We start from the raw sequence: 11,545 nt of genomic DNA, 5'->3' as shown, positions 1-11,545 counted from the left end.
GTTTTATGCTTGTTACGGACCAGATCAAATCCCCTCACGATATATTAAGAAGATAGTCCAGACCCCAACTTTTTCTTATTTTAAACGTAAATAGAAGGTGTTGTGTTCCAGATGCAATTCAATTGCTCAAACTGCTCAATTTTAACTTTACACTACAGTTAAAATACAGACAGAAAAGAAATAAATGAAAAGAATCCGCTTAACTGTAATTCCATCGAAATACTTAACAAAATAATGTACATTAACTACTGCTAATTAACTGTTCCACTATAGTAACATCCTATAAATACACCTCTGGCAAAGACAAATTCACTAAAATAGATTGTCTCACATGCAATTCTAGTAGCAGGAAGAGAACCCCAGCTTTTAGCTGGTACAGAGAGCGAAATAAGAGCTTCCACATCCAGTTTCAAGACTTCAGCAACTGCTACTGAAAAACTAAAACTAAAAATCATGCTTCTGTGGGAGCTTGGTCCCACCTATTCAGGCTGCTTCTATTGTTCCAACTATTTAAAAAACCCCAAAGTCTCACAAGCTGTTTACTTAATTGGCTTTTGAGCAGATTGCTCATCATCTCCGTCTCAACCTCTCTTCATAAAACAAAAGGACAATCTACACCTCTTAAAGCCAGAATATTGTCATATGCTGAACATCAAGATTATTTCCCAGGATGTTGCTGTATAAGCTAAAGAAACTTGATTAGGATTGAATTTAAAACTACAATATTCTCAATTAGATACTGCAATTTCAGATTTCAAACCTCGTGCTTTTGGATTGAAGTTCTATAAATTTAGTATTATATAGGTAAATTATTTTACGTATTAATCCACAAAATACAAGTAGAATAAGGAGATGCATACAAGTGTCTCAGAATTTAAGCATCTGTGCTAATGCTTATTGTAGGTACTGTTGATACTAAATGACACAAAAAGTCTTTTAGGTACTAACAATCAGTATGCATTTTTTTTGGCCTTAATGCACCAACATCTTAGGCAGCATATTTTAATAGTGAAGATATAGCTTAATGCATACAGTTACAAAAAAAAGGCAACCATAACGTAATGCTCATCATGTACCATTTCAGTCTTTTGTCTGCAGTCATAGGACCCTTTCCACTGTCACGCTGGAACGGGAATGCAACAGTGACATCTAGCTGTGCGGCAGGCAAACAGCTGTACTTTGAAAGAGTGAACAAGCCCTGCTTTAATGGTGCACTCCAAAAAATATTTAGCAAATTACTTTTATTTAAGGATAAAGAAGAAGTGAATCCTCTCATCATGCCAGGTGAGATTAATTAAAGAAAAAGTAAAGTGACCATAGTCCCAGAGGATCGCAGGGCCACTCTCTCCTTAGCGAGAGATGACTGCAGGTATAATCTGAGGGTCACCACAGCTCAGGTAAGAAGTGATGTTTTAAAGGCAGGGCCTTCATAGTCATCTCAGTTAATGTAGAAACGAACTCACACTGTTGGCATCACACTGAATCGCAAACCAGTCAACTAGAATAACCAGTCCCCTAGGTGAGATTAAATCATTCCTGTCAGTGCATTAAGTGAATAAGCACACTTGCAAAAACAAAGATCTTTTCTGCTCTTTAAAAAGCACCAAATTATATCAGGATAATGCTGGTATGGAAGACCTCCAAATTACCCAACCAAAGTACCTCTTTTTTTATGTACAGGTATTAGACAAAACATGAGTATAAATATTAACTATTCAACCACCATTTCAATGACTAATTGTGAGCTCTTTCAACTCAGCAGGAACTCTCAATTTTTCTCCGTGTGTCTGCAGACGTGTATTATAGAGGTATTTAACCAAGATCAGATCACTTGAAGAAAGGAATTTGTATGAAGATAACACTCAGCTGTCCATAAAAATGACCCTATCTTCCAGTTGCCCACAACTTGACTGCAGCACCTTCATCCCTGGCCAACATTTGTGTCTCGGGCTTGTTGCAATGCTCCAGTGAAGCTCAGCACAAGCTGGAAGAACAGCACCTCATTTTCCGCTTGGGGACCCTGCAGCCTTCAGGACTCAATGTCATGTTCAATCTTTTTAGAGCCTGACCACCTGCTTCCACCTCATTTCTCCATCCCCAGACCCCAGGTCCCTGTCGTAACATGGGTTGCTTTCAGTACAGCTGTCCCTTTTCACCCACTCATGGTCCCAATTATCGTCTAATGCCTTTTCTCAAACTAAGCAAAGAACTGCAGGTGCTGGAACTCTGAAACAAAAACAGAAATCCCAGGAGTAACTGAGCAAGTCTGGCAACATCTGTGGCAAGAAAATAGAGTTAACATTTCAGATTCAGTGACCTTCAGAATATTTGTGAAGGAGGATTAGTAGAGAGATTGCAGAGTATCTGGAAGTGCATGGTGAAATAGGGCTGAGTCAGGACAGAGGGGAGGTCATGACTAACAAATCTGATAGAACTCTTTGAGGAGGTAATGGACAAATTAAACCAAGGTGAGCCAGTGGATGTGATCTATTTGGATTTCCTGAAGGCCTGTGACAAGGTGTCACACAGGAGGCTGCTAAATAAGAGGCCATTGTGTTAGGAGCAAGGTATTGTTATGGATAGAGGATTGGCTGACCGTCAGAAGGCAGAGAGTGGGGATAAAGGGATCTTTTTCAGAATGGCAGCCGGTTCCACAGGGGTCAGTGTGGGATCGCAACTATTCACTTTATACCTTCATGATTTGGACAAAGGAACTTAGGAGATTGTTGCTAAGTTTGCAAATGACACAAAGTTAGGTGGAGGGACAGGTAGTGTTGAGGTGGGGAGGCTGCAGAAGGACTTGGACAGACTAGGAGAGTGGGCAGAGAAGTGGTCGAGGGAAGACAATGTGTGAAAGTGTGACGCCATGCCAGGAGGAATAGAGGTGTGGACTATTTTCTAAATGGGGAAAGGCTTCAGAAATCTGAATCACAAGGGACTTGGGAGTCCTAGCTCAGGGATCTCTTAAGGTTAACATGCAGTTTCACTTGGCAGTTAGGAAGGCAAATGTATTGTTAGCATTCATTTCAAGAGGGCCAGAACATGGGAGCAGAGATGTACTGCTGACGCTGTACAGGCTCTGGGCAGACTGCATTTTGAATATTGAGAGCATTTTTGGGTCTCGTATCTAAGGAATGATGTGCTGCCCTTGGAGGGATTCCTGAGGAAGTTTACAAGAATGATCCTGTGAATGAAGGGTTTTTCATGAGGAGTGGTTGAGGACTCTGGGTCTGTAGTTGATAGAGTTTAAAAGAATGAAGTGGGATCTCATTGACACTTACAGAATACTGAGGCCTGGAATAAAGTGGATGTGGAGAAGATGTTTCCACTAGTAGAAGAGACTGGAACCCGAAGGCTCAGCCTCAGAGAGAAGGGGTCAACCCTTTAGAACTGAGTTGGGAAGGAACTTCTTCAGCCAGAGTGTTGCTTATCTGTTGAACTTATTGCTGCAAAAAGCTGAGGAGGCCAAGTCATTGATTGTCTTTAAGACAGAGATAGATAGGTTCTTGATTGGTAAGAGGATCAAGGGCTATGGGGAGAAGGCAGGAGAACGGTGCTATGAAAGATATCGGCCATGATCGAATGGTGGAACGGATCTGATGGACCAAATGGCCTAAAGCTGTTCCTATTATCTTAGTCTCTCAACAGATGATGTCAGACCTCTGAGGTTCTCCAGCAATTTCTGTTTCTGTAACTTTGCTTCTTCCCTGGCGTTTTATCAACAATCTCTTTGTCTGTCTAACCTTTTCCTTCTCTCTCTCTCTCTCTGTGGGCTCCATCTCTACCTTTTTACTCACTCCTTTGCTCCTCAGCCCCTGTCATCAAGCTAACTACCATTTTCCTAGATGCTATCAGTTCTGAAGTATTATCACTGAACACAAAATATTAACTCTGTTTCTCTCTCCATAGATGCTGCCAGACCTGCTGAGTTTCTCCAGCAATTTCAGTTGTTGGGTTGAACATAACATCTTTTGTTTTTCATAAATATGCCACTGCATTTTGCATGCAATTATTTAATTGGAAATGCTGTCACAATTAAATAGGCGAACTGAGGAAACAGCTTCAATTGACTTCCTGCTCTGCAAAACACTTTTCTTCATAAAAATTATATCCTTGAATTGAACAGTTATTTTTACTTCCCTTAAAGTTAATCATGTTCAGTTCAATAGAGAACGAATGATTACAAATCAATAAAAAGCCTTGAAACTAAAGTGACCTTGAAAGACAAATTATTGCATCTTGTTCTGTACTTATGGGAAATTGTACCTGTGTTCATGAATAATAGATACTGTTTATTTTGGAGGGTTATTCAGAACAAAGGAACCTCCATTTGACAGATGCTTCTCTCAGCAGGTTTTTCAGTGTATGCGTGTCTGTCAAAGTAAATAATGCAAGTCATTCCATGACTGAAGGAATTAAAAAGAAAAAGGGAAAGAAATTGCATTTATCTAGTGAGCTTTATGACCTCAGAAATCCGAATTGCTTTACAGCCAATTAAATGCATTTACTGTTATGAGTAAAATGGCAGCCAACTTATACACAAGATCCCACCACCAATGATGAAATAAATGACTCAGTTCATGTTGCTAAAGGGCTAACGTATTGATTATGAAACCAGAATTCTAGTCTTTGAGGATTTTCATGGAGTATTTTACATCCAGTTGTCTCAACAAACAGATCCTCCATTTAGGGTCTCACCTAAAAGGTGTCTTCTCCTGCCATTCTCTCCATACTTGAACTGTTAACCTAAACAAATGTGATCCAATCTCTAGAGCACAGTTGGAGTCAAAGTCTTGTGATACAATGGTAAAAGTGCTACCAATGAGTTAAATGTATTGCATTGTGAGAAAGGAATACAGTCATTAGGACTGGTTTAGAACCTATTAGTTTCACAGAGACTACCTCATTTATCAAACATTTGAAAGCATCAAATACTCAATGTGTTGGAGAATCCTTTTATTTTGGCATCAGCTCAGTGACTTTGGGTGGGTGGTAACGGTAATAAAGATGAGCAAAGTTTTAATTGCTTCAGATCATTAAGCAGCAAACCTTGCTTACGGTGTAAGGATGAAAACAGCAGCAGATTTAATTATGGTACCTTCTAACACTGACGTAATGTATTGTAACCCACTGACAAAGCTTATAACTTTCTTTAAAAATGCAACTTCAGAGAAGCAACATACTGTTGCAATGAAACCATATCCCAGCAAGACGACAACACCTTCAGGAGAAAGGAAAAGCAACATTGTGAGAGAAATTTCCAAGAGCTTTTTTCAAGAATTGGTTTCATATTAAATCAGTAAGGTTTACACGTCAGAGATAGTAGGAACTGCAGATGCTGGAGAATCTGAGATAACAAGGTGTACAGCTGGATGAACACAGCAGGCCAAGCAGCATCGTAGAAGCAGGAAAGCTGATGTTTCGGGCCTAGCCCCTTCTTCAGAAATGGCCATTTCTTCAGAAATAGTAAATGCTTACTCTAGGTTTTTGTCTTTGATATGACATTCCGTAAGTAACGAGCAACGAAATGTGCTCAGGACGAGGCAAAGGGAACAGACTGCCAGAAAGGACTAAAAACATTGCCCAAATTTTCCTTTGATACTTTGTCAAGAATTTTGAAGAAAGCTCACTAATTATCTGCATTTATAGGCAGTGCCTTTGACTGTCACAAATATACAGGTTCCTAATACAAACAGCAATTTAAAAATGGTATATATGCCAGTGAAATTACCTTGCATAATCTACTATACTTTCAAAGAAAGGGTACATCACAAATGAAACAGAAACCATTTCTGTCTAATGCTGAAGAGGATTGATCTATCTGTAAACTAAAATTTCCATGGAACGCACCACTCGAACACTTGCTGATTTTAGACATGCATAAATGTTCTCTCAGTAGTTTAGGTTACTAAGTTGAGCAGGGTAGCAAACAAAATATTTTAATACATATCTACTGTTCTCCTTAATTTGTTTGTTATGCTTGAGCTAATGTTTTTGTTTTTAGTAGCTCTAAAATTCATGTAACTGTTTACACAATTATTGTAACATTATCAATGAAGTTTTTGAGATGCTGGTATAAGCGGACTTTAGAAATCAGAAGCCAATGTTGGATACATTCATTCCAATTTTAGTTCCACTGTCTCTGAATGAAACAAACAGTTTCTAATCTCAGCATATTCTCCCCGACCCTGAGCTGAACTTCTGAACCCATATCCTCACCATCCACCCCGTAACATTGCTAGTGCTCCATCCCGTCTCAGTGTACCTGCTGCTAAAATCCTCACCCCATGCTTCTGTCACCAACATGCTGCATTATTCCTATGATGTCTCAGGTATCATTTATTTTCCACCCTTCATAAACTCGAGCACCCTGCTCTGTTCAGGTGATGCCCTGTGCTCACATTGGCGTCTCGTTGACCAATGCATTCATTGGAACATTCCCCGTGTTCCATTCCTACATCCATTTACCAATATGCCTGTAATTTCTTCCAGCTCTATAACATTAGGGTGTTCATCTGACTCTAATCCTTCACACAGGCCTTCTCCATGTGTCATAGCTTTGGCTGACGCACTTCTAGCTGTAAAGCTGACGTTGTGAAATTCATTCTTTGACCATCTGTGCCTCACTCTTCTCTTTTTATATCAATATTTCTAGCTCTTTAACTAAGAATTTGATCACCTGTCCAAATTTCTCATGTGTCAATTTTTGTCTGATTTACAAGCCTTTGAAGCAAATTGGTTTTTGTTATTGCCAATTACTGACATGTAAATGTGCCACAATGGATAAAACCCTTCGATTGCAGCTCAAATATCTAAATTGGTACTAATTGTTTAGATTGGTTCTAAATATATTGACGCACCAATTCTAAGAGAACATTCTTACTGTGTACTTTACTTATCATTAGTGATTAGGATCTTCCTGTTACATTGGAAACCATCTGTTATTTATGATCTTAAGTAGCATTGGAAGTGCCTCATGAGATCAATATAAAATAATGATTGTAGTCACTGAATATCTGGTTATGTTTTAATAGATTCGACCTTGTGGCATTGGTATTGCTTATAAAGTAGCAGTTGAGTTTACATATCAGAGTTGGTGCAGATACATCACTGTAAAGTTAGGAGGAACAGGTTGGAAAGTTATGCTAAATATATTTGCTTACATACAGGGAAAAAAAAAGAAAATTTCACAACTATTTCAATTTTTCAACAACCCATTCCAAAGTCAAGACATATTAATATCAATACGGAGGAACTGGAGCGTTTTATTGCAATTTTAACACTGACACAAGAAAAAATTTGTTTCCAAATGTGACCACAGACTCATTACACTTAAAATAAATGTTTTCAAAGAGATCAGTCTGATGTTTTAAGGGATCAGTCTGATGTTTTAAGGGATCAGTCTGATGTTTTAAGGGATCAGTCTGATGATTGTATACTGGACAATTCGACAACAGTTTCTAGTCCTATTCACAATCAGAAAGTGTTTGGAGTACTCCACTTCATTTGATTAGAAAGTAGTGTCGTCAATGCTACAAATTCTGACTGAACTTTACTTACACTTTGTATTTTCATTTCATCAAACCGTAAGTACTGTTCACTCAGATGCAACCCAATTTATTGTGCATAGGCTTTCAATATATTGAACAATCAACAAATCAAGAATCTTTTTCCCTTGCAAAGATATTTTGTTCATATAATTGTGTTTACAGTAATTGTCTAGAATAAGTTCCATTGTTTCTCTCTTATGAAATTAATTATTCTGAAAATCTTAATACTCAGAGAATTGTATGCTGCATGGAAGTTGCTATATGCTTGGGTGATTGAAAATTTATGCTTGTGTGGTGTAAATGACATGACTGCAGTTACTTGAATAACAAAGATTATCTGTTACAGTGCCGTGGTACTCGATGGAAAAATCTATGCTACAGGAGGAATTGTCAGTAGTGAAGGACCTGCATTGGGAAACATGGAAACGTATGATCCCCACACAAATACTTGGACAATCCTACAAAACATGCCTTGCCCGGTATTCAGGCACGGGTGTGTAGTCATCAAAAAGTATATTCAAAGTGGTTGACACGATATGATATCAGTTCCTGAATTGTTTTATTCTGCTGTAGCAGTGCTTTAAAACAATGAATATTTTCTCTCTACTGTCTACATTGAATGTAGATTCCACATTCACCATTTGGTGAAATAGGGCAAAAATCCCTATGGATGTATTGTAATATAACTTATGGTGTTTCTAGTAGTGTCACAAGACCTGGCACTTGGTTTAGATATTGGGCAATTCGAGTATGAATGCCTGCTTTATAACAATCATCAGTTTTACTTTCAGTTACCTTTATATTGTTCAAGGCCATTTAGAAGGACAATTGGTTTGTAGAGTGTAATATCTACAGTACCAGAGTGTAGCAGCGTGTACTCTATTCAGTCAAAGTACGAGCGGTCCCACAGAGCACAAGAAAACCTCGATAATGTGGTAGATGATGTAAGCAAATCAGTTGTACACTGGGGCAAAACCGACAGGAAAACTTGGATAGTCCGTGTGTTGCACGTTTTAATCATGCACAATCGTAGAAAAAAAGCACTGAAAGTTATACAATTAGAATACTTTAAAAAAAATGCAAATCATGTTCTGCAGGCAATTTTCTCCAATACCGTGAAGGAAGGCCACTCAAACAAAAAGAAGTGAAAATGCAAATAATTTTGTGAAAAGATTATATTTGGAAGTAGAATTTTAGGTTCGCCTTGTTATCAGTTCCCCTATTGATAGTGAATTGTAACAACACCAAGAGGTATGCAATGCTGTTTTGTAAATTGCTATTGAGAAGCAGGAACAGGGAGATTAATGCCAGAAGTGTTTAGAAGCTGTAGCTGTAATGTCTTGCATTGCCATTTGGATTAATTCTTTCCGTGTTTGTATCATGGATGATACATAAACAAACGTACTGCACCAACAATAAATATATATAGGCCCAGAACTTGTTTCTGTATTCCCTCTTACAGTAGCTAATGTGAAAGTATCATTTAGCTGGAGTATTTTTGTTTAAACTTATTTGGCATATTTCATTTTATATTATCACAAAAAGTACCTAATCATTCCTTACCCATTTTATTCAGAAATACTAAACTGAAACAAGGCAAAATTATTTAAATCCAAGGCACTTTTTTGATAAAAGTAGTATTTTATTTTTCCTGATAAAATAACTCTCCATTTAATTGCACAGTTAAGTATCACTATGTGGTGAACTTGCTTCTTATATCTAGTATACCAGGAACATTGGGGTATATTAAATTGACTAGTAATCTTGATGAGATTCTGAAGAAGGGTCTAGCCCAAAACATCAGCCTTCCTGCTCCTCTAATGCTGCTTGGCCTGCTGTGTTCATCCAGCTCTACACCTTGTATGTCTCAGTAATCTTGATGAGTTAGTTAATGGTCTGGAGAAATGGGTTCAGATCCCACTACAGTATCGAGGGAACTTAAATTCAATCAATCAGTCAAATAAACTTGCGAAAAAGAAATCAATAATGATGACCACATAACTATTGGAGTGTACAGTCCCACTTAGTTCATTAATGCCTTTTAGAGAAGAAAATCCTCTCTCAGTCTGGTCTATGTGATGCCCGACTCAGAACAATGTGGCTCCTAAATTTCCACTGCAATAGGTTGTTGTGAAGTCAGCTCACTGCTGCTTTCTCAGAAGTATTCAGCAATGGACAATAAATATTGGTTTTACCACATGTACAGCATCTACATCTGTGAAGAAATAAGGGGGAGGTGGGGTGGAAGGGAAGGAAAGAAAACAAGCTGCTGATGCATTTACTTCTGATATTCGTGGCTCAAAACAACTCATATGAGTAATAGATAATCTATATTGTCTGATCATCCAAGGCAGAGGAGCTGGTATATATGATTACTATGATCACGGAAACATCAGTGTGTACATCTTCTGTACTGATAGTTTAGGTTTCCTGTAAAAAAAAATCTCGTGTTATGCTCATACCAGTTTCAGCTTTTTAGTATGTACTGTATGAACATGATTTATATATTCATATATTAGGTAGTATCCTGAGTTTCAACTCTCCGAATATTGAATATAACATGTACAGTAGTTCAAAGAATAGACAATTTTTCATTAGCAATGAGTTTTTTGTAAACTTCCAATATCAAAATTATATATATATATATGTAAGGTAGAACTACAGCAATTTATGGACCAAAATACTTCTGTACAGTATTTTCTGATAAAATTGTAATCTTATTTAATAAATTATTAGGGCATTTACAACCATACGTTGCAATGGGCCCTTGTCTGAAGTGGCTTTTCGAGGTCACTTGATATGCAAGAAAAGCACATACTCAAACTGTAATTTTAAATCGCAATGCTTAATCAATGAAATAGACCCAATCAGATAATGGCATGAAAATGAAAAGAAAAAAGGAGCATCTTATGCTACTCAGATCTAACTAATCCCTTCTGACAGATTCCCTCATCACTACATTATTAGTCTCCTTCCTTGCACATCTGCCACACACTGCTCGAGTATATCCTGAGGCTTCATTGATTTTGAGTAAACCAAAGTCTGAACATGTTGTTACAAATAGCTGATATTTGTCACAAAGCTGCAGGTAAATTCAGACAAGGTCCTTGTACCTCATTCACCAACTTAGCCAAGGGAGCTTAGATGGGAGTTAATGCTGGTTGTTCTAACCTCAACACATCTCTGACACACTGTCCCATTCTCTCTACCACTGCTGTGGTGTTTATAGGCAGCACTTGTAATCCAACAACAATGTGACACGATAGGAAGCCAATTCACACTTAAGATTGGAAATTCATGACATTCACTCAGCAAGTTCTTGATACATCTTACAAAATTTGTGTTAGGGGAGGTGATGGCCTGGTGGTATTATCGCTGGACTGTTAATCCAGAGACCCAGCTAACGTTCTGGGGACCTGGGTTTGAATCCCGCCACATGGTGGAATTTGAATTCAATAAAATATCTGAAATTAAGAATCTAAATGATGACCATGAATCGATTGTTGGAAAAACCCATCTGGTTCACTGATGTTCTTTAGGGAAGGAAACTGCCATTTTTACCTGGTCTGGCCTACATGTGACTCCAGACCCACAGCAATGTGTTTGATTCTTAACTGTCCTCTGAGCAATTAGGGATGGGCAATAAGTGCTGCCTAGCTAGCGATGCCCTCATCCCATGAATGAATAAAGGAAAAGAAATTCAAATGATATAATCTATTGAACTTAAGCTTTCGAACACGATTTACAAAGACACTCCCAATTTCAATCATTTATTTTTCATTTATATTTCTTCTTTCTCAGTCAGACAATGTCGCAATTCTTCCATTCATCATTTTCTTTCCCGTCTCAACCTTCATTATTCCTCCCTCAGAACCATCACATAAACAGTCAGACACACAGAATAATTCTTTAACCAGCTTCTGAGAGGAGTCAGATATAATCAAGCAAACAAATGATACACAATAACGCTTTGGGACAGGAGGATGCGCCATATT

The 11,545-nt window shown here is 38.0% G+C and overlaps 1 protein-coding gene across 1 annotated transcript in view; it reads left to right on the top strand.

Annotated features, from left to right (window-relative positions):
* Nucleotides 1-10,300, top strand: part of LOC109929715 (kelch-like protein 29) — a 222,210-nt gene extending 211,910 nt beyond the window's left edge. Inside the window, exon 12 of the mRNA XM_048597121.1 lies at nucleotides 7,883-10,300. Coding sequence (XP_048453078.1) covers nucleotides 7,883-8,080 — 198 coding nt within the window. The 3' untranslated portion in view covers nucleotides 8,081-10,300. The remainder of the gene's footprint in view (nucleotides 1-7,882) is intronic.
* Nucleotides 10,301-11,545: the final 1,245 nt, after the last annotated feature.

This window comes from Rhincodon typus, chromosome 5 (assembly GCF_021869965.1).
Source record: "Rhincodon typus isolate 14 chromosome 5, sRhiTyp1.1, whole genome shotgun sequence".
Lineage (NCBI taxonomy): Eukaryota > Metazoa > Chordata > Chondrichthyes > Orectolobiformes > Rhincodontidae > Rhincodon > Rhincodon typus.
The sequence above is the reverse complement of the archived record's forward strand: the minus strand, read 5'-3'. Positions and strand labels throughout refer to the sequence as shown.